This window comes from Puntigrus tetrazona, chromosome 1 (assembly GCF_018831695.1).
Source record: "Puntigrus tetrazona isolate hp1 chromosome 1, ASM1883169v1, whole genome shotgun sequence".
NCBI lineage: Eukaryota > Metazoa > Chordata > Actinopteri > Cypriniformes > Cyprinidae > Puntigrus > Puntigrus tetrazona.
This window is the reverse complement of record NC_056699.1, coordinates 13,398,780-13,423,031: the sequence shown is the minus strand read 5'-3', so window position 1 is coordinate 13,423,031 and position 24,252 is coordinate 13,398,780. Positions and strand designations below refer to the sequence as shown.

At 37.2% G+C, this 24,252-nt stretch overlaps 1 protein-coding gene across 2 annotated transcripts; it reads left to right on the top strand.

Annotated features, from left to right (window-relative positions):
• Positions 1-791: 791 nt before the first annotated feature.
• On the top strand, positions 792-24,191 carry fam184b (family with sequence similarity 184 member B). 2 transcript variants are annotated; one of them, XM_043238277.1, is made up of 19 exons: positions 794-1,264; positions 7,457-7,636; positions 7,762-8,415; positions 10,390-10,525; positions 11,331-11,482; positions 12,661-12,933; positions 13,880-13,975; positions 15,876-16,055; positions 16,353-16,459; positions 17,652-17,769; positions 17,852-18,034; positions 18,379-18,595; positions 19,677-19,807; positions 19,908-20,071; positions 21,564-21,728; positions 22,193-22,301; positions 22,389-22,493; positions 22,601-22,851; positions 23,485-24,191. In XM_043238277.1, the coding sequence occupies exons 1-19, from the start codon at positions 1,103-1,105 to the stop codon at positions 23,573-23,575; spliced, it is 3,474 nt and encodes a 1,157-aa protein (XP_043094212.1). In that variant the 5' UTR covers positions 794-1,102; the 3' UTR covers positions 23,576-24,191. The 2 variants fall into 2 exon arrangements, with proteins under 2 accessions (XP_043094218.1, XP_043094212.1); XM_043238283.1 differs by lacking the exon at positions 15,876-16,055 and having other exon boundaries at positions 792-1,264.
• Positions 24,192-24,252: the final 61 nt, after the last annotated feature.

The following is a 24,252-nucleotide window of genomic DNA, read 5'->3' as shown; positions in this document are numbered from 1 at the left end:
CCAATGCGAGGTTGCCTCTTGAATTTGTCAAATACGTGGGTTATCCTCCAGGGGGCGTTCAGAATAAAATTGCGTTCAAATCTACGTGAAGCTTCATCCTCCGATGTGGTTTTGTGTCGTCTCAGAGGCTTAATATAAAATCAGCGTTATATATATATATATAGTATATATATATATATATATATATATTTCAAATCTCACGACGTGGTTTTGTGTATATCTCAGTATATAGTATATATATATGCATATAATATATATGTATGTGTGTGTGTGTGTTAAATTGTATTAATGAGTTTAAAATATACAAATCAAATCAAATCTTATCCTGTAATTACAAACACATGAGAAAGAATTAATAAATAAATGAATAGATAGATAGAATTTTTTTATTATTATTATTATTTTACTGACATGGAATCCTGAGAAGGTAGACAGATTCTAGGTATTTCAAATCCGGTAGAATGGCGCGAATAAGTATGAATATTGACACTATATCAACGCCCATATGCATTTTCCGATTACCATTATGTATGTTACTATGCATATAACTTGGTTATAACGAAACCACCCTTTCACCCGTCACGTTTATTTGAGACAGCGTACCGTTTTCTACCTTTAAATTTTACGTTCTTTGTGGTTGTGTTCATGACAAACACACGATGTACATTTTTAAACACAAAGTTATAACGTCCGCGTTTCAGCAGGAAACCGCGGCTGTGTAAATTGCGCGAGCTTATGTTTGTTATGCTCTTGGGCGTGTTGGCGTTCGTGGGAGGGGCCACGATTACACCGCAGTGTGACCCGTGACTCGTAATGTAAGACCGTAGTCACGCCCCGGGTGAGAGACAGGTGTCCGGGCTGGGGGCACATGCCGTCAGTGAGTCGTGTCCCGCGGGGCGGCGGAGCGCCGATGGCATTATCTCGTGCGCCGCGCGCTCACCGGAGGCAGCTTCACGGCGGAGCGGGAGAGTGTTCGCCGGTCGCTGCAGCATGCACAATGCTCTCGGCTGTCGTAAGGACTCTACCTTCAGGATCACGTAGAGGCAACCAGGGTGTTGCGCAGCCCAGTTTGTGATTGATCAGCGTGCTGTAGCGGGTTATTATGGCTTCCAGCTCCGGAAAGATGAACCAACCCCCCGGCGGCAGCGGTGCATGTAACGGGACCGCTATTGCGGATATCCCCAGCGGTGTGAACGTAGAGCAGGAACTGTACGATTATCAAATGCACACGAAAATGTGCAAGAAAATAGCGCAGCTGACAAAGGTAAGAGCGTAATTTAATACTCTTTATCTGAATCATCTTTTTCCTAGATAACCGTTCACACAACCGCGTATATATATATATGCAAACAATTTTGCTACCTACTGCGCATATTTTACGATAAATCATTTAGATGAACTTAAAGGTACAGTTTAAGACAGCAAATAATAAATGTATATATGTATATATATATATATATATATATATATATATATATATATATATATATATATATATATATATATATATATATTTTGTCAGTAAAAATTATACATATAAATGATCAGTATTTAATGCTGCCTGACGTTTTTTCATGGAGTGCAACAGGGTTTTATTGCACTTGGCGACGCTTCACTGTCTTTCCATCATTACAGGTGATGCAGAACAGGCAGAGGGTAATCCAAGACCGGTCACGATTTCAATAGATGTTGTTTGGTTGCAGATGCGTTTTCGTGGAGTTTATGTAGTTGGGGACGAGCTACTGAAGTTCACGCTGCAAATGGCTCATCTTAAACGATCTTACTCTGATCGCTGGCAAACGGAAAAGTGCGGTTATCTATTATCAGGTGTAGATATGCGTGTGAGAACCACCCCTTCACAGACAAGCAGCATGCGGTTGTTATGACCCCTAGAAGCTCGTAGCATGGATGAGGTAAACCCCACCGACTGGTTCAGTTTGGCAAAAGACAGTTCTCTTCTACGTTGTAGTTCAATTGAGCCACGTTTGTTTCAGTTTTGTGTTGGTTCCAAAAAAAAATTGCTCACTGGAATTATGTTTGTTAGACCATACTGTATTAGTGCAATAGTGTTAAGCGTTAAAAGCTACCGTCATCCAGGCAATATTTATATAGATGGGTGTTATAGTGCTATTTCTAGGTATCTGACATCTTTAGTAAGATTTTGTATTTTTATAATTTAATATTTATTTATATTTAGGACTATAAATTTAGGCAATTAATACTGAGTCACTTTGCATGCAAAGCACATGCTAAAGTACCAAGTGACCAAACAATGCGTTTGACAGCACATTCAGTTGAATGTATGTGAACAAAATTAAACAGTTTATTGATGAATCATAACGTCCTAGATGCAAGCATGTTTACAGAAACCTCCCTTTGTATTGTCAACCTCTGGACTTTAGAGTTTCAGTTTGAATGACGCAGTTTTGTTAAACTGCAGCTTGATGATGTATGATAAAATCGATAGCAATTATTCTATCTCACACTGCCTGAAAAATGATTGTCCTTTTTTTTGCCAGCAACAAAGAACGGCTATAAAAACGTTAGGGTTAAGGGCTGTATTATTTACTCACTATTAATGGCTAATCCATACATGGGCCGGTTTTTAAACCCTTATAATTGTTGGTCATCTTTATTAGGACTATAAAAGAAGGATATCGGTTAAAGTAAGGCTTAAAATCGTGTATTCTCTATATGGCCCCGGAATAGAGCACCTAAATATACAAAATTTACAATGCTTCAAAAAACATTAAAATACCAAAAGACCAAACAACTTATGGCCCACACACTAGACAGGACACATTTACACAAACTTACCTTTACTGTCAGCGTCTGGAGTTTTAGTTTGAATTATGTGTTTTTGTGTTAATCTGCACTTTGATGATGTATGATAAAATCAATAGCGATAACTTTATCTGTCGCTGTGTGAAAAATGAATGATGACCCTCTTGCTCTTGGCCAGTTTTGAAGTGTGAAAACAGGGGTTAAACGCTTTAATGTACACTATTAATGGCTAATGCACACACAGTCGTTTGGATCTGTTAAGGTGGGAGAAGGGAAGTGAGAGAGTGTGTATCAGGTTTTATTAGCATGGACCTTAGAGAAGATGCCATATTTACTGAGAGTGAAAACAAGGCTGTGGCCTGTAAGCCTTTTTTGTGGACTTTTTTTTTTTCACGTGGAATTGATTTTTGCAAAGCGTTTATTTATTTCTTTTTGACGCAGAGGTATGCAACAATGCAAGCTAACGCACGGCCTTTTTTGTACGCCCCTCAAAAGCCTAATTTATATTTTTGTAAAATTTCAAAATATGGCGTCTGCCCTGACTAAGGTCCACTGGGGTTAGGAACATCGAAATGGCAGCACTGTTACTAAACAAAATAGGTCAGGGCTCGAAATTCAAACCTGCCATGCTGTGCGTGTGTATGCATATGGATGCAGGAGTGTGTATGTTAGAGTATGCCTGTGAGCTTGAATGTCACAGCTGCGTGGAATCCCTCTCTCTATCATCATGTAAACATACTCCTAATAGTTATCTTTAGCTGTGTGTTTGTGGGTGTCTATTAGAACAGATGTGTGAGTCATACCCTTTCTACATTCGGCTCAGCTTTGTGACGCTTAGTAATGCTAAACACCAAGCCACGCTATTTTTACCAATCAGGAGCATAGGAGATTTGATCTACTTCAGTCTACTATTTATATAAGAGCATGATGGGAATGCCATGGGTGGCATGACACTAAAATGCACTAAAAAAACTTGAAGGTCCAATCGGTGGTGTGTTTTACGGCACTGTTACTGTTAGGCTGTTTACTGTTACATCATTTGAGAAATTATCAGTCACAGCTGTTTAAACTTTAGTATCATGGTCGCAACCATCATGAAAAACATTCCAACCAAAGAACTGATTTTGGAAAATAGTGACTTGCTGAACTATACGTTTGTAAGGGAAGAATCTGAGTTTGCGACTGTATCTGAGCTGGCTATCAATGCTTTCGAGAAAGAATTGTTTGCTTCGAGTGACCGCAACCTAACTCTCCATCTCTTTATAAAACCGGCAGATATTTAAAAGGTACCAGGTTGAAATTATGAACACTTGTGAGGAATAACTAATCACTGGATGTGTGATGTTTGTTGCTTAGAATCTTTGAAAGCAGTTTTTAGCTGTTTTGCTGGATGCACATTACAGTAGAAGTAATAAAACGTGTTTCTTCCTTTTAGGTGAACAGAAACTGTTATCTCAAAGTCTGCACACGTTTCCATTAATTAACAGTCGTTTCCTGTGCAACCGTTCATCTACATCAGATAAAACAAAACAAACAGTGGTTGGTCATTTTACGTATCAGATGGCCACTTGGGGAGTTCTTGGCCAGAAAATGTGAAAAGCCTGGCTAGGCTGCAAACATTAGGCAGGCATAATGGTAAGGTAAGGTAATGATAATAACGATGACTAACTGTAAGCTTTAAGCTTTCAATAATCATTTTAAATATATGAAACGATTGAAATTTTTTGAACTGCTTTCAGGAATTTTTCCAGCTGATAAACGTAAAAACCAAATCTATTTAACTTTAAACAGCTTTTAAACTGGCACATGCTTAGAAAAAACTGAAGGTTATGTGTTGGAGTGGATGCTAACATAGATATCGTTTTAGTTATCTTTAGAGCTAGAGTTATTGGTGTAAACAGGCCTTCACACAAGCAAGTGCACAGACATAAATTCACTGGCCGTCTCAGAAATGGCTGTCATAAGCAGTTTTTGAAATGCGGACAAATGGATAGAGAAACAGACACAGATGCTTCTATCATTTGTGTTTGTCAAGGAGGGAGAAGGAAAGCAAGACAGCATGTATCAGATTTCATTAGTATGGATCTTAGTCAGGCAGTGTGCCATATTCGCCGAGAATGAAAACAAGGACAAACAGATAGACAGAGACAGGTATTTCAGCGCTTTCTATTTAAAAGAGTAATTTATGTAAACAAAAAATCAATTACTATAATCGGCCATTTATACTGATTTTCTCCCTGTCCTAGTCCATTCCGGTCTGCTGGTTAAGTTATGAGTGCGGCCGCTCTATATAAAGCTAGCAGACATTTCAGTCATACGGATATATGACATTACTTTCCCTTTTATTCTGTGCACCGTAAAACATGAGCGTTCGTGTTCAAGGACTGAAGGGAGAGGGGCAGGAAATAGACCGAAGGTGAAAGTTATAAAGGGGCGTCAGGGGACAGACAGAGAGAGAGAAAGAGAAAAGGTGGTCAACTTACAGAAACACTGTGGGGGACCAGAAAAGAGGTGGAGAGAGAGAGACGGGTGAGTGAAGAGAAGGAGACAGTGACTTCCTGGCAGTTCATCATACGGAATGTCCAGCTCTGCTGCGGTGGCGATTAACGACAGACAGTCAGGCGTCATGGTAACACACGACCCGCTGGAGGGATGAGTGAGACGTTGGGAATCTGATGACACCCCAGGCATGGGGACTTGTGGGTAGGACACACTGATGGATAGCCAAAGTGACACATAATATTAGGACTCTCTCATATGCCTACACATTCAGACTCAAATACACAAACGCTATTTACAGACTACACTGTGTTATGATGAAACGACAAACGAGGTACTAAATAGTTTATTTTGCTTTTGACAAATGGCTAGTGAAAGGAGTAGCTATTTTATTTTCTGTTCATTTAATAAGAACTGTTAAATAAACAGCATATAAAGCCGCGGAGTACCTGCCTGACTCGGCTTAGACAAAAACAGAGAGAAGTAGCTCCAGCTACAATGTTCTTCCACAAGACATATGCAGTTCTGCTTATTAACTAATTAAAATTGCAGACCTGCGGCAAAAAAAAATTTAGTTAAATTGAAAAACTATGGGTAACAATGTTGAAATTTAGTCTAAATTAAACTACCACTGGGTAACTGATTTTGGAACAAATGTTGGTTTTTACTGTTACACAGACAATCATTCATTGTTAAGAAACTTATTTTGTGTAAAGTGAAACTTTCATATAGTTTACGTTCATTACATGTAAAGTAAAACATTTCAAGTTTTTTGTTTTGATTTTGCTGATTAGAGGTTACAGCTTATAAATGTACAAAATTCCAGTATCTCAAAATGTTAGAATATTTCCTATGATCAATCAATAAAAAAATGGTACGACAGAAAGGTTTTTCAAAGCATGTTAATTTCTGCCCTCAATGCTTGGTCGGGACTCCTTTAGCCCAAACTCCAGCATCAGTGAGTCATAGAAATGATCGGTCTGCGGCTCGGCTGAGGCACTATTGAGCCTTCAGCTCGTCTCTGTCATTCGATCGACTGTTTCTCATCTTTCTCTTGAAAATATCCCGTAGATTCTACATGGGGTTCAGGCCAGGCATGTTGGCTGGCCAATCAAGCACGGTGATATCATGGTTAGCATTCACTTGGAAGTGTTTTGGGCAGTTTGGACAGGTGCCAAAATCACTCTGTGAACACCCACCTCTTTCAGTGATGACCTTATGTGACTATGGAGGGTGTCAGTAATTGTCTTTTCTACCACTGCCAAGTCAGCAGTTTTCCACATTATAGTGGTTTTAATTTATAAGTTAGGGATGGTCATTTAGTAAAAATCAAATGTAAATATTGTAATATTTTGATATATTGGATTTTTAACTTTCATGAGCCGTAAGCTCTAATCATCAAAATTAAAACAAAACAACAACAACAACAAAAAAATGTTAGAAATGTTTTACTTTACATGTAATGAATTTAGAATATATGAAATTTAACTTTTTGAAATGTTACAAAAGAAGAACTTCTTAACAATATAAGTTTTTTAGATGCACCTGTATATATGCATGTATTATGAAGTATATATAGAATGTGTATATACAGTATATACCGAAGTAAATCATATAACCATTCTAACAACAACAACTTGGGATTAGTGCCTCTAATGCTTGAAAAATGCCAGGGGACACCAATGTGAAAATGCCAAACAGAGTCGAACAGCTGTGCACAACCAAGTGCAAGCACTCATAGAAGGTTAACACAGACATCTGCAGAGCGTAAACAGACACACATGTACTAGATAAACTGCAGCTCAATGACTGCAGACTGTGGGTGTATGACTGATTCAATCAGAGAGGTGAAAGATTTCATCAGCGAAAACAAGACTGTTTAGCGCTGTAGGCCTGGAACTGCACTCTTACGAATAAAGGTTCCAAGAGGCTGTTTTCACAGCAACAAAAGAACCATTTTTTGTTTCCCCAAAGAATCTTTCAGTGAACCATTTTTTCTAGTTCAGAAGAACATTTCATAATCCGAAGAAACCTTTTTCACTATAAAGAACATTTTGTGCATTATTTGGAGCATATTTTAAGGGCATGAAATGAACATATACACGTGGATTGTAATACTTGTCTTGCCATTATAACAGTGTTTTATTTATCTATGTGTATGTTTTATGTATAGGTGATCTATTCTTTAAACACTAAGAATGAGGAGCAAGAGGCAACTCTGCAGTCGCTACGCCGTGTTGCTACGGAGACGCAGGGCAGCCTCCAGCCAACCACAGGTCAAGATGAAGAAGAGGAGGAGTCGGCATCAATTCTGAGGACACGCCTTCTAGAGCTGCAGGCCACCGTAGAGGAAGTAAAAACAAAAACGGTCACACATACACACGTATTCTGTAAATGGACTCATTATAAGCATATTTAACGCAACACAGAGAGAATCACTTCATTATCTTAGGCTGTGTGGATGTGTATCTGTTTCAGGTGGAGGAGCGGGGACAGAGGGCTGAAATAGAGTATGCGGAGCGCATAGCCATGTTAACCCAAGAGACATCAGATCTGCGCAGAGACTTCCACAACCTGCAGACAGATAGAGACAACCAATACAAATTACTGCAACAAACACAGGAAGAAAACAAGCGCTTGGAGAACGAGTGCCAAGAGCTACGTAGAACCAGAGATGAAGAGAGGAAGCGAGAGGAGGAGGAGAAGATGCATAGAGTGGAGGAGGAGAGGAAGAGAGAGATGGACGAGAAGAATCGAGAGTCACAGGAAAGACAAAGAGTAGAGGAGGAGTGTGAAGAGAGGTTGAAAACGGTAAGAAAGGAGCTACAGGCTCTGAGGGAGGAGAAAGAGAGAGGAGAGAAGGAATGGAAGAGAGATGAGGAGGAGTGGAAGAAGAAAATGAAGGAGATGGAAGAAGAGAGGAGGGAGGAGCAAAAGGCAGCTGAGAAGACACTACAAAAGAGTCTCAACGAACACATCCATCAGTGGCACCAGAGAGAGCAAGAAAACCGCAAGTCCCAGAATGCAACGCTTCAGCAGAGGCTGAGAAAAGCAGAGACGGACTTGGACGTTCAAGAACAGAGGTTGAATGAGAGCAACAGACACTGCAGCAAACTTCAGGAGAGAGTAGAGGTACACACGAGCGTCTAACAGGGTCCAAAATCGAACAAAGTGTTTCTTATTTTTTCATAAAAGTTATATAATGTATATTGTAAAATTTTCAAACACAAGCTCGTCTTACATTTATATCATGGAAAATGGAAAAACTGACAATTGTGATTCCCAGACCTAATTCATGAAGATGTGGCGAATATCAAAAACAAAACATTCATTGTGTACACACAAAACAGTATCGCTTTACAAGACAGTTCACATAAATTCACATGACTGACCATGTGTAACTGACCTTTCAGCGGGGTGTTCGTCTCAGTGGAAGGGGGCAGTAATTACTGCTGTGACTGACACTTCCGAATCTAATTGAGACAGAGATTAGAGGGATCAGACAAACACCCACAATTACCATCACTCAGACACACACGGCTCTGCAGAAACAGATGGCATACCCAACTTAAACAATCTGTGACAATACCCCACAGATCTGTAATCAGTTTTTCTACAGCAAAGTCTGCACAGAACCTGCAGAAAATAAAAATAACATAGGCTTCTAAAGATAAGTGGGACACAAAAGTAAGTCGTTACACTTAGTATTTAGAACAGGATGAAGCCAAGTGATTAAATCGGTATGAGTTGCTAGGCATGCAACATTGACTCCGCTGTCTCTGATGCAGCTTTTTACATACACCGCGGCTAATGCGCATTAGATGTGCCTAAAAATGCCAGGCACAGAGTGAGATGAGTAACACCCTCTCTGCTTTGGCACGACATCCTTCACAGAAAATTAATCAGAGGCACCTCAGATCTGCAAACTCAGAGCAGCTGTTGTGATGTAATCAAAGGTTTGTGGGCTCAAAGTGCTTATGGGGCGGCCAGAATTGACTGATTAAAGTCATCTTGGGCTTTATAGGCCTGACAGATTGTCGTTTTGGTTGTTCATTGCTGAATAATCCAGCAGAATAACGGACAACTAGGTTTTTTGCTTTCTTAAGAATATGTGAGGTGGTTGTCAGGTTGTTTCAGCAGTTTCTGTGGGGTATCTAAGAGTTTATAGCGTGGTGCTAAAATACATTTCTGGATTCGTTAGCACAAAAAAAATCATTAAAACATGTATGTATAATAGGTTGCGCCATTAAAATAGCAATAGAAGCTAGAATGGCATTAAACAAACAATGGTGGTTTTTAGAGTATCCAGGGTAGTTGTTTACTGCTCCTATGGTAGTCTCACGAAAAACCTCATAAGCAAAACGTAAAGACATTTTAGGTTCATAATATTGCAATAGTGCAATTATTTAAAAACTCTTGAGAATGTCTTAAGAGCAATTTTTTCTTAGGAAACAGGCTTTGGTGTTTTTTGATTGCATGGCATTGGCAATCTAAAGAAATTGCAAAGAAAAAATTCCAAAAACATCCTTAAGAAATACAAAATAGGAAAAAAATATTCTTAATTTTATTCTTATGGTAGAAAAAAATAAGAAACTAGCAGTTAAGAAGATTAAAAAAAGGATTTAGTGCTTCTTTCATTGCAGGTGTAAAATACTGTGTTTTCAGTAATCCTCAATTTTAGGCCGTTGATCATGGACAAAAGCCCACAATATAACGTGAGTGATAATGTGAATTAAAGACATGATCTGAGAGAAGTGCTGATACGAAGCAGGCTGAATATCTTGACCTGTCTGTGACTTACAATGTTTTTTGACCGGAAATATCGTCCCCGACAACCTACAGCCGATGAGCGAGCAAGATAAAGGGCAGAGGGAAATTTCAGGGGGAGGAGTCATAGTCTTACATCCCTGTATCACTTCTTGTGCATGCATTTTTTACACAAGGCAAAATATCGTGTCAAATGTGACCCTCAGTGACTGATCCGCCATGTAATGTGCAAACCGCTGAAAGGAGCCTATCTGACGGCATTGAAAATTGTGTAGCGTATACCCTGCATAAGTATAATCAATTGTAATACTTATGCTTATTCATGTATTTCTTTTACAGGACCTGGAGGAGCAGCTGGAGGATGGACGTCACCGGGTGGCCGAGGCTGAAGCTGTGGCAAAGAAGGCAGAGGAGGAGTTAGCTGTAGCCAAAGAACGATTATTACTGCAAGAGAATGAGCTACAGAGCAAGTCAGGTGCGTATATCAGTGAAGGCTTTGTTGTGTAGTTATGTTTGTCAATCAAATTAATCACGCATGCTAAATAATTAATCAAACTAATTGCGTCAGTATTTCAGGAAAAAAATCTAAGAGAGTCTAGTAAATAATTAAATGGACAAAATAAAAAGTTGCTTTAAAAATAAATATATCCGTACGTTACATATCGCTGAACAGAAACCTACAGTCCACACACGGTCATCTGTCCAATGTAGATTCAGGGGCCATTCACAAAAGACGTATTTTCAGTGTTTTGTCAGTACTATTTCTATAATTGTTGGTCCATGCAGACATGTGTCAGATGGAAATCTTTGCCTTTTGCGTCACATCTCTTTTTTCAGTCTCCCAGCATAAGTGCCCTGCTTTCACTGTCAAGTTCAAAACAGTTCAAATTTGAAAAATGTGTCTGGAGATGTGAGCATTTTGTTCCGTTCCATTGCGCTACATTTGTCTTGTTTCTCAGGAAACAAAGCTAAAACATAATTGTGGTACTTTGAGCTTAAATTGCTCCGAGGGTAGGAAAATGACTTTTTACAGAATTTAAACATAGCATTACGTGACATGATTACTTTTTTAGATAGTAATTTAACATTAAATACAAATATTTAATTACATATACTACTAATGCTGCCATTTAGCAGTAAGTTGACAGTTCACTGTCGGCAATTGTCGTTTACTGTTGATTAAAGTTATTGCTTTTGTCATATGACGCTTGAGATCGCCAGCTTGTTCACTGATTGTTCTGCTTCCTTTGATCTAATTATCATTATTCTCATTTCTGCAGAAGAGTTAATGAGCCAGAGTTCATCTCAGGTGAGGGTCTCTGCTGAAGTGGAAGAGCTAAGGTCTCAACTCAGTCGTCTCAACATTAGAAACAAAGAGCTGGAGCTTCAGAACAGTGGCCGATCCAATGACCACGCTCGCATGCTTAAACAGGCAAGCCATTCAAGTCACGTATGAAGGATTGTGTTTATAAGTTGAATGCACATGAACAGCATCACAATGTTGTAATTGCAATGGGAAACTCATGATTTTATTTTAGCCCTTAGTTAGGGTCGTATAAGAAGTGGCAAAAAGTGGAAAATAATCGTAGGTAGTTGAAAAGCCGAAATATTTGAAATATAAATATTATACGAAAAACATGAACTGAAACAAAAATGAAAAAACCTTGTCAACTAGCTGCAAAAAGATGACAAAACAGAAACCAAAAATAGTTAAAAAACAAATAATATGACAAAGGCACATCACATTTAATTAATAAATGTTAAGGTCATTGCACACCTGAGTCTGAATCTTTTGCACATTAAAAAATAAATACGACCTCAAGTTGTGTCAATCACGTTGACACAACTTTCGTCTGTGATTAAAAAAAAAAAATTCAGATCAGGTTCAATATTTTTGCATTTTTGCATCTGTAGACTCAGATTGCAATGACCTTTAAGCTAAAATTAAAATGAAAACTAAAAGCTTCAATAAAAGCTCATTCAAAATATTAATACATACTGTAATAATTTAATACATACTGTAATAATTAACATATTTACAACATAATAGTTTTAGTTTAAATAAAAGAAAAGAAAATTGTTATTCAAATACTACAAGTAAATTTAAGTATCACAAATAAAATAATACATTATAAAAATGACTGTGGCTTATTAAGCAGCATTAGATGACAGCAAAACGTAAAAGTAAAAATAGGATAAATGAGCATATACAGTGCAACATCAACCAATCCTGATAATACTGATAAATATGTACTGATAACCCAATGAAAGAAACCTTTTACAGTGCCTAACATTAATCGCAGAGAATTGTGGCAAGAACTGTACAACGCACTACTTTTTTTAAACACACAAGAACACTGCATCAACTGCATGGTGAAATGCTGTTGCTGAAATCACGTCCCAAATGAGGCCTGCCGTCTTAGACACACACATATACAGATGAGTAAAACACATCTTGAAATGTTCTTTGAAAAGCTGGACAAAGCCCTCAGAACATAAAACATCACAACTGACACACCAGAGGCTTAAAAAGCGTAGTGTCATTCTTTTGAAACTACAGGATTACAGTTTTATATCATTAAGAGTCGTGTGTGTGTGTGCGTGTTTTAGCATGCAGATACTCTATCCTCTATGCGTCTGGAGCTGCAGCGAGCTCACACTGAGGAGATCAGACGCCTTCAGCAGGAGGTGGATAGCGAGAGAAAACATGACAGACAGGAGCTGGAAGAAGAGAAGAAACAGGTTCAGCAGAAGATGGAGGAAGAGAAAGTAAGGCTGAAAGAGCAGCTACGGAAAGCACTAGAAGAAGTGATACGCAAACATGCCAGCGAACTGAGGCAAGCGCACGCAATGCTGGACACAGAGAAGAAGAAGACGCAGCAGGTACGACAGACTTCAACCGCGAACTTGCAGAAACACTCGCTTTGTATCTTCTCATTTACTCTTGTTACTGTACCAGTGAGACAGATTTTCTGATTGGATGTCATTTGGGAGTATTTAAAAGTCAAAAGTTAATATAATAGTCAGAATACATAGTCAGTATAATCTGTACGTTTAACCATTTAAATTAGTGTGGCTTTATTGTTACTGGGGAAAATAAAAATAATTTTCTTTGTGTTGTGTGTATATATACACACATTATTATTCACAATGCAAATCTAGTATGCAAGTCCATTCAGACCAATTATGGAAACTAAGCTGCAAAAATGGGTCATTCTGAAATCAGAATCACATTAACATATGACGCATATTCGGCATTCAGAAACTTGGCCCACCCTTACGAACATGCGGAGATTAGCCATCATATCATAACAAGTCAGTCGCATAAAAAGTCTTAAAGGTACAGGAGCTAAAAACGGACTATTTAAATGTTTAGTTGACCCAAAAATAAAGCATCATTTATGCCGTGTAAGAAGCCAAGGACTTTCAAACTCCAAAAAACACTAAATCAAAGTAGTCGATACAACTTATGTTAAAAGTTTTTTTAAAAGTTAGAATTGAAAGGATAGTATTTAATATTTAATTAATATTTTGCTACTAGAACGTGTTTCTGTAGCTCAGACAATAGTGCCTGAATGCTGTGACACTGATTTTATTTGCCATGGAATGTTTGAACTGAGAACAGTGTATACCTTAAATGCAATAAAAGACAAAGGAAAAAACACAAATAAATATAAGGCAAGGGGGAAAAAACAGCTGCAAAGATATGCCTTCTTTAGAACAATTTACAGAGTAACTAGCTAAAAAGTATTAAAAAGATACGATGTATTATTTGATATTGTTGTTGAAATAAAGAGATGCTAGTATTATGATATTGGTTTGAATACAGATTGAGGAGCAGCTGAACACCGGAGAAGAAGAGAGAAAGACTTTAGAAACAGAGAGGGAGGAGCTACGCAACCAACTACAGCTGTCCAACAGAGAGGTAAATTACTGCAAAGAATACCCCAACATTTGTCCTTTGGCTTTCCTCTTAAAAGTGCATATGTTTGCTTAACATTATTGACCTACTAATGAATCAGGTCACCACAAATAACTTGAACTATATACATATCAAGCTTTTTCAAATTGGTTTGAAGCTCAGGCGAAGGAAACATGCTCAGTCCTTCTGCTTAAATACACAGAGACAGACTGAGAGGCCCAGAGCTCTCCACATGACCATGATAAATGAGAAAACAAAAAGAACATTTGTAGCGCCCAAGGCACAGGCCTTCATCTAATGCTTCATCTAATATGCCAGCAGGCTTGGAACTGGGTTATGATAACGAAATAGTGCTTAATAAGTGATAGCTAGGAAGACTATTGTTGTTTTAGTGCTTTGTTGCAGTGAAGAAGCAAGCATCGGTTTCTGCTTTTATCAGAAGACTATTTGTTCTAAGTCAAGTTAAATATATGGATTGTGGTCGTATCCTAGTGTTTAATGATCTAGGTTGGTGCACAAAAGGTTGTAGGTTAAAAACCCACTAGGGGCAATTCTTGAAAAATCTAATTCTAGGGTTGACAGACTCGTTTGTTTCCAAGTGTTTCAAACACGGCTCTCAGGTTTGCATGCAGCTACACCCAAAAAGAACTAAAATTATATATTAAAGCTCATCTGCTAAGGCGTTTATAGGATGTCATGCATTTTTAGATTTAGCTTAATAAATACGCCATTTGATGTGTGCTTCCAAACAACTGCAAAAAAACTGCAGATGGATTAAATAGCACCTGGAGAATGATTTATGAAATCTGAAAGCCGTTTCAGAAACGGTAACCGTGTGAGTAAATTAACAGGACTGAAAGGCAGGTAATCTAATTCTTGCTGTGCACCATGGTGTCACTGTAGCAGAACTTTGAGAACGAAGAACGCATAGTGTGAAAGTACTGCTGAATTGCTGACATTAATGTGATAATAAAATATCCTCATGAGCAATTGTTTTGTTTAAAACTATATTTAGAATAGAAATTATGAATTACACTTCACATCCAAATCATCAAACCCAAAATATATGTGTGTGTACTGTGTATATATATATATATATATATATATATATATATATATATATATATATATATATATATATATATATACAAATATACACACATGCATGTAGGGCCAATATATTTAAGAAAAATTTAATTTTATATATTAAATATATTTATATATTATATAAATTATATAAATAGAAATATATGCATTTAAATATTTTTCCACAAAATAAGCTGTGTGTGTGTGTGTGTGTATTTATATATGCATAGTAAATATATGCAATACACACACATATTATGCAAACATTTTTTGTGATATGATCATAAATACATTAAAGACAATAATATTCTGAAATATTATTAGATTTTAAAATAACTTTTTTAATATCTTTCTTATTATTCTCACTGTTGATCTATTCACAGCTTTGATGAATATAACCTTTATTTGAAATGTAAATATTGATTAAAGAAATACATGTATTCAAAAATGTTTCAGTCCAAAAACATTTGAATGATAATAAAGACGATAACAAATTAGAACTTGAAAACAGTAAAAAAAAATGTCTTCATTAATGGGTCACAACATTACAGTTATAAATAACATTTACTGGTAACTGAGAGTAGTAAAAAAATTGCTCATACTGATCGATTTAGAGAATAGATTCAGACACACTATATCAATCCCTGTATTATTTCCCCTTGAGAAAGAACCGTAACTTCGGGTTGCTTTATTATAAAGACTCTATACTATAGCAGAATATAATTTTCTTTGTATGGCCCACATAAATTATATCACACTTGAGTGGATTCCACATGCTCTTAAGGTCTATGCTGATCAAAGTTTTATTGGCTTGCAGATGGCGAAATTGGAGGGGGTGATTCAGACCCTGGAGAGAGAAAGAGAAGAGGAGAAGGAAAGGGCAAAAGAGAGAGAGCAGGAGTACGCAAAGGTGGAGAGGCAGTCAGCATGTGGCCCGGAGTGTGTACGAGTGAGAGAAGAACTGGAAAACACACACAGCAGTATGCAGCAAATACAGGTTCTCGCTCCTTTTTGCTCAACACACGCTTCCATTTGACATGTGGACAAAGTGTCAGTGATGTCCCTTTCCATTACTGTGCAGCTCTATCACACACACTCACAAGCACACGCAGATCTGCAATTCCCTTATGGCAGCACTAGGTTCTGCTGATCTCAGCAGATCTGTGCCGCCCAGAGGAAAGAAAGACGTTAATATTCACCTAGCAACCCATCTACTTTTTTTTTCTTTCTTCCTAATCCATGGTTCCATGAATCTATCCATCCTTGTCCTTCTTTCTTTTTATGTCTCCCACAGGAGGAGTTTAATGCACAGAAGGAAGTGTTACAGGCAGAGATTTCTGCTCTACAACAAGAGAGGGACATTCTACAACAGTCCAACCATGGCATAGAGGAAAGAATCAGGTGTGTCAGAACGAAACTTGAAGAGACAGAAAGAGAAATTCACTCACATTACGTGTGTCTAATACGGCTCTCTGTTGATTCAAATAAAAAATGTTTTTCAGCGTTTCTTATGCTCACCAAGGCTGACATTTAAAGTTTGCAACAATATTTCGCAATATTTTAATTTGTCAAAGAAATGTATTGTTGTGCTGGTAGTGGCCATTACTTCAGTGCTCAGTGTCACACGGTCTCTTAGGAGTCGTTCTAAGATTTTGATTGTTCTCAAGAAAAACATTTTATTATTATAAATGTTGACATAGTTTGTGCTCAGGGAACATTTTTTTCAGGATTCATTAAACGTGAAGATCAAACAACGGGGTATTTACAGTTTACAATAAGGTTCATTAGTTAACATGAAATAATGAACTTCATTTTACTTCATTTTCAGCATTTATTAATGCTTCAATAAAATCACAAGCTGTGTTTGTTAACATTAGTTAATACACTGTCATCTAACATGAAACAGCAATGACTAGTTGAATTTTTATGAACTAATGTTAAAAAGGTGAATAACTACAGTAATAAATGTGTTGTTCATGTTAGTTAACACATTAACTAATGTTAAAAAAATGACACTTTATTGTAAAGTGTTACCAAAATAATAAAATAATAAAATTATAAGTTTTTTAAAAAGATTTTACTGACCACAAATGTTTGAACCATTTTTTTTTTCTAAAATTTATGCATTTAGTTTTAATTTTTTTTCTGCAACAGCACACAATGCACTTACCTGGCTAATCTGCAGTAATTTAATAAAATGTATTCAATAATTTCACTCCCTTTATAGACGTCCTAGCACAATAAAAAAAAAAAGAATGCCAAACCAGATGCTGAACCAGAGCCGTGCTGATACTCGGCAATCAGCAGCTGTGGCAATTAAAGACAATACAAACAAAGGGATACAACACATATTAGTCGGTTAAATTGAGAACCACAACTAAATCGTTGTATATATATATATATATATATATATATATATATATATATATATATATATATATACACGTATGTATATATATATATATACGTATGTATGTATGTATATTTGTCAGTCGTGATAATGTGTTAGCTTTGACATACCTAGTTTCTAATAACGTTTGAAATGAACATAGAGTGCAATTTTATCAATTTAAATGCAAATATATGTGTGTAGGCTACAGTTTGAGAAGCAGTTCTCGGATCAGATCGTGGAACTGAAGAGAGAAAGAGAGGAAGAGATCAGAAAGATGAACCAGCAGTGGCAACACCGAGTAGAAGAACTGCAGACACAGGTAACACACTCAGGCAGTTTCCTCAGACCCATCATACACACTGTTCAGGCTATCAGCATTATTTTTCTGTCTCTGTGTGTAGTTGGAGGAGAGGAGAGCGCTCTCTGAGAAGATGGAAGGAGAGAGAGAGAGACGGTACGGTAATGGAGAAATGGACCGAATGAAGCAGGAGATCCAAAAGACAAGAGATATGAACAGCACACTCAGATCTCAGCTTCACTCCACCATTCAAGAGAAAGAAAGACTGATGAGGCAGCAGTTACAAGTGCGTATACACTAGGGCTGTCAGGAGATCAAACCGTTTCTCATGATGAATATATTTATCATAACTAATGAATAAGCGTTAATAATAAATAACAATTAAACTGAGACAACTGCTAAAGGGATCATTCGTCATCATGTACCATGCTATTCCAAACCTTTGAGTATTTCTTCATTCATTTGGAACAGAAAAGAAGATATTTTGAAAAATGCTTCATCCATATAATTAAAGAAATTGGGGTCCAGTGCTGTTGTGGATCCCACTGACTGTGTGGACGGAAACCATTGAGATGATGGCAAAACTGTGGAAAGAACTCTTGATTTTAACGACTTTGTGTTGTCCTGTAGGTGGTAAAAGAGGAAGACGAGGACGAGGAGGATGGAAAGGCTACGGGAGAGAGGGAAGGGGAGAGGGAAAAGCGGGGGTGGCGTGAGCGAGAGGAGGAGCTGTTGCGTGTGGAAAGGTTAAATCACCAGCGCGCTCTTCAGGCCCTGGAAGCACAAGCCAATGAAGAACTTCAGTCAGAAAGACAACGCTTGCTCACGCAGCACAAACTACAGCTCGGTAACCATCACACACCATAGTTCTTGATGTAACACTTACTTAAAGATAATGTAATAAAAACTTATAAAAAGGGCACAAACAATCTTCCCTAGATAAGGCTGGGGGCCTTGTCACACTACTTATTTTAAATAATTGTACAACATTACTGCCTAATAAGACAAAACAAGGTTTAAAATTGGCTAAAGTATGTGTCTGTAAGCTATATGAAGGAATTTTAATGTGTGATATTTAGATATGAGTGTAAACCACGAACAACATACAATTATTGGACTTTATTTATTTTAATCATTTTAATTCTAAAAAATATATATTACATGAAATATATAATAAGCTGATTTGTCAGTTTAGAAATACCGGAAGTATGTTGGTTGGTCTTAAAATATTGTTGTGGACGATGGGGGGCCTTAAGTGACGGGGTCCGAAAGTTGAGGATCACTAAAACCTATGGCAGTGCATATTATCTAACACAAGTCACATTAGCAAATGTAACAAAATAACACTGCTCAATATTGTGCACTATAACTAAATAAAGCTAATCAGCAACCCATTAGAATTGGCATGGCATTTCAGTTTAAATTAGTTACAATTGTTTTTTTTTTTGTTTTTAGTTTTTATACCGACATTAAAATGAATCAATATAACTCATTATTTTAAAAAGGTTACTGGCCTACATTTTCCCATTTATCCTTCAGCCTCATCTTCTATAGTTAGGGATATGAATACGAATGAATTTTAATTAAAAGACAAAAATGGAGCGTAACAATATTCAAAAGGCAGACAGTCGAGAATAGCAGGGTTTGTTTATTAATAGGTTTATTCGTAATATGCTGATTGGTGTGTTATGTAGAAATACGGCTTATTAGAATATTGATGCTAATTGTAAGTACTGTCATTATCTGTCATAATGAGTAAGGTATACAAAAAAACCCTTGTTCCTAAAAACGAGTTGATGATTACGCATTGCAATTTGCACAAGAGTGCCATCTACTGTCACTGATTAAAGTACAGCAAGATGGCGTATACGGCTTGTCTGATCTAATGTGTTTTCCAACTGTGTGTGTGTGTGTGTGTGTGTGTGTAGACAAGCAGAAGGCAGAGCTGACCCAGCAGCACACTGAATGGGTGAGACAGGTCACCCAGAGACACATGCAGCAGATCGAGGACCTTCAGAACGAAATACACACACACACACAAATGATGGCCCTGCAGCAGGTACACATACAGACCACACAGACACACACACATATACTTACACCGCCTCAAGGGGGCTCATCACCCCGCGTCTCTCTCTCTCTGTTTGTCTCTTCCTCAGGATCTGAAGCAGCAAAACCGCTTACAGTCACTAGAGAGACAGCTGGATGAGAAGAGCAGCGAGGTTCAGGAGCTAAAGAGAGAGAACGAAGACCTGAAAGAACGCATGAGTGCAGTCATCGCACAGAGAGAAGAACAAGATGACCATAAACATAAACACAAGAGGTCAGTACCAAAATAAGCACAATCACACATGAAGGGTCAGCAACAAGATGACCTCAAACGCGCACAGAGACAGGAGGTCAGTAACAAGATGACCACAAGCACACTCGCCGAGGCGCCAGTGGCAAGACTGACTGCTAAGTCCACATTGCTGCTTATTCTGGTAAAACTGCTTACTTAAGCCCATTATTTACTGACAAGAGGCCCATTTGAAACTGTTACATGTTTCCACTTCTCTGCATTGGCTCCTTAAAGGGATAGTTCACCTAATTATTTACCCTCATGTCATGCCAAATCCATAAGAAGTGTATCTTAGAAACACAACTGGACATTTTAATTAAATCTTAGCAATTTTCTATTTCCGTTTGAGCTTTGTATATGCATTGATCAGCGTTTATGTCAATAAAAGTCTTAATTGAATCGGATCATCATATAAAGCTAAGGTTTCTTCAGAACACTTGCACTAAATCACTCAGTTCATAGGAAATTCAGGTTTTAACTGATGAAAGATTTTTTTAATGAGTGAGCTGACTCTTTAAACCTGCTGGTGTCAGACCAGAAACACTAACTTGTCCATCAAGAAAAGGTTTCTGAACATTAATAGCTACAGGATGCAGAAAATACATGTTTAATTGATCTTGTCGATATGTTTATTATTTTAGTATCTAAAATCATTTTCATTTATTCAAGTTTATTTAATTAAAGGTCAAGATTGAATTGACTGAAGACAGTTGTATTTTTTATATGTGACCCTGTACCACAAAACCAATTATGAGGGTACATTTTTTCAAAATGAAGATTTATACATCATATGAAAACTGAATAAATAAGCTTTCCATTGATGTATGTTTTGTTAGGATAGGACAGTGTTTGATATACAACTATTTGAAAATCTGGAATCTAAGGGTACAAAAAAAAAAAAAAAAATTGCCTTTAAAGCCGTCCAAATAAAATTCTTAGCAATGCATATTTCGAATCAAAAATAATTTGTAATATATTTATGTTAGAAAATTTACATGATCTTTACGTAATATGATTTTTGGCATAAAAGAAAATAGGAAAATTTGGACAAATACAAAGCATTTTTGTTTTTTGGGCTATTGCTATAAATCTACCCCTCCTACTTACGACTGGTTTTGTGCTCCAGGGTCGAATATGTTATATAACTAGTCTTGTGATGACATGAAGAACAAATTAAATTACAATAGCTTTTAAATCTGTTTTCAACTAGTAGGATTGTAAATTTAAGTTGTAGGTAGAAAATATACTATAATAACATTGTTCACTTTGCCAATTATGAGAGTTTTCAGATCTTTCTCCTCCAGAATCGATTTAGGTGAAAAAGTGGTATTAAACAGAATGTCTTAGCACAAAGGGACCAACCACAGTGTTTTTATGTGACGTTTAAGGCTGAGTAAATCTGATATCTGCTATAGGCCTGAGAACAAAGCAGAAAATACATGTGTGATATTGATGTATTGTGTCTGATGTGCAGTTTCTCTGAGGAACGTGATGAGGCGGGTGAAGCGGTTGGGTCAGATCACAGGAATAACATGGAGAGCGTGAAGAGAGAGCACAGAATGGAGATCCAGACCATAATATCAGACTTCAGCACCGCCCAAACACGACTACAGGCCCGCATAGTTGCCTTGGAAACAGAGTACCTACTCCTCCCACATCAATAATGCAAAACGCAAACCACACATACATACAGAATTAACCCAACCAATATATGGTGATGGCTTCGGACTAGGATTTCCTTCAGATTTCCACAAAATTCCACACATCGCAATGCTAATTTATTAAATATATTGGCCAACTCATAATTACTCATTTGAAAAATACAGGACTAATACACATACAAGGTTTGAAAATTAAAATGATTAATATTATCTATATTAGAATGACTGATTATATGAGTAATGAAAGTTCAACAGTGGGTTTTTTTGTGCCATATTAAAATAAAAAAAGATTTCAAGAATAAAATCAAAACATGAAAATAAAGGCTTAATTTTTTTTGTAAATTATTTTATTTTTTTAGTTATTACTAAAACAGTTCATGTGAAATATTTAACTACCTAATGTTGTATTGATATTTGTGTGTCTGCTCCATGTGTTTTTTAGGTTGAGAGAAAGGGAAGAAAGGGGAAAGAGAAGAGTAGAAGACCTGCACACAATTGCTAAACTGCAGGACAAGCTCAGTGAGAGAGACCAACTCATCAAAAGTCTAGTGGTTAGACACGCACATACACAGACAAGTAATAGACGCGGGGTGCTAGTACCCTTCTGTCTCATCACATCATTTGTCTTTCTATTTCAGGAGGACCTCCACCAGCTATCCCAGCATCCAACTCTGTGCAGCGATGAAATACTGAAGCCTTATGACTCTAGGACGCAAGCAGGGACCCTCACACCTACTATGAAGGTAGCGCACATTCACACACTTTTCAAATCCCATTCCATTCATCTAGTATTATACAGTAACTGAAAGAACGTGTTTATTGAAGCTTATAATTGGCCTTCTGCTTATAGAAAAAAGGGGTTGAGGAAACTAGCATCCCAAACCTCTGCTCGTACGATGGGGGGTCACCTAAGCCCAAGTGCTCACCAGTTATGGAGCGAAGCAGTGTGGAACAGTGCGGGCGAGGGACCACCCTAACAAGGACACACACACCCACCTCCCCTCATTCTGAACACAGAGCCTCTATCAGACAGAGCCGCCCACCTTCACAAGAAGTGCGACATCAGCCGCAGCTTAAAATCAACTACAACCAGCACATCAGGTAATCACACACATAGCAGCCAGTCCTGAATTCTCCTAGAGCCTTTTTTTTTTTTTTTTTTTTTTTAAAGATTCTATGTTTTTTAAAGGTTCTATTCTTTTTTTTTGTTTTGAGATAAATCATCTCATATTGTAAAACATGCTCCAGAATTGCTCACAAATTTTTAAATGCAGTTAAGGTTTCTTAAGCCTGTGTGACAATCAGCATCCTAATAACTATTTAAAACAAATTGTTAACCACCTACAAACACTACTTAAATCAAACTAATATTAACATTGAAACAAAATGCATATATATATATATATAGATTATTTGTACAATCAAAGTATAAGTGCTGGACATTTACAAAGTAAAGTAACATGTTCCCAAAGGTAAAGTCTAAAAATATACAGTATACAACAGCATACACTATAATTAGAAGCTGACACCTTCAAGCCTTGAATACTGAAGTGAAAAATCTGCCCACATTTACATTAAATAAGGTGCCTTGGTATTAAAAAAGAAATCCATATTTGATTTAAAAACACAATAAAAAAAAGGTGATTTAGTGTTAAAAATTCTCAAGCTGACATATTTACATTGCCTCCACTGATTTATCTTATTTAGATTTATTAATCTATACTTACGTTGCAGGACTCCAGCTGAGCAGAGGGTTATTGAAACAGGGCCTGATGGACAAGACCCTCAAAAACAGGAGTGGTTCACCAAATACTTCTCTTTCTGAGGTCCCACAAACCTTCGTCCCTATCTGCCCCAACATTTTGAGAACAAGCTCACCAAAGTCTCCTTTTTCTGCATAATTACACTCAACTGCAAGCTAACACCAAATAAGCTTTTCTACAGGATGCATCTCACTTTTATCCTGTTGACCGAACAGCAGCACACAGGCCCAATGTCTTAAAACGTTACAAAGATGAAGAGATTATGCATTGAACCAAGAAGAACTCATCAGAACGATAAAGGACAACAGGACATTAAAGGTCATACAGTGGGTGGTCGTATCAAAGAGCAAAAAGTAGAGAATGGTCCTGTGCTGAGGCTTCTTCCATCCATGTTGTGGTCTATCCTTGCACATTATGCCTCCAGCACAAGGATGATCAAACAAACAAAAAATGAACAGGTCTACAGCAAATCCAACATGGACAACTATTAATTTATATTTTAAAAAAAAATGAACTGCCAGGTATGGATCGCTGGAAATGTGGTGTGGAATGCTGAGACTTTTCTTAATAAACAAATGAGAATGCAAGAACAGCTGGTTTTGTCATACTATGCCAAAACTGTAACTATCTCAATATAATTAATGTATATCAATAAATTACATATTTTTGTTTTTTAAATTGCATGATTGCACATTTTCTTTATTTGTTTTTAACATCTTTTTACAGAATTTTACAACAC

What these genes read in the sequence shown, in the direction of transcription:
- fam184b (XM_043238277.1), top strand. Translation starts at nt 1,103, where the DNA reads ATGGCTTCCAGCTCCGGAAAGATGAACCAACCCCCCGGCGGCAGCGGT. An exon ending in GCAGTATGCAGCAAATACAG is followed by an intron (nt 16,056 to 16,352) that starts GTTCTCGCTCCT and finishes TGTCTCCCACAG; the next exon opens with GAGGAGTTTAATGCACAGAA. An exon ending in AACTACAACCAGCACATCAG is followed by an intron (nt 22,852 to 23,484) that starts GTAATCACACAC and finishes CTTACGTTGCAG; the next exon opens with GACTCCAGCTGAGCAGAGGG.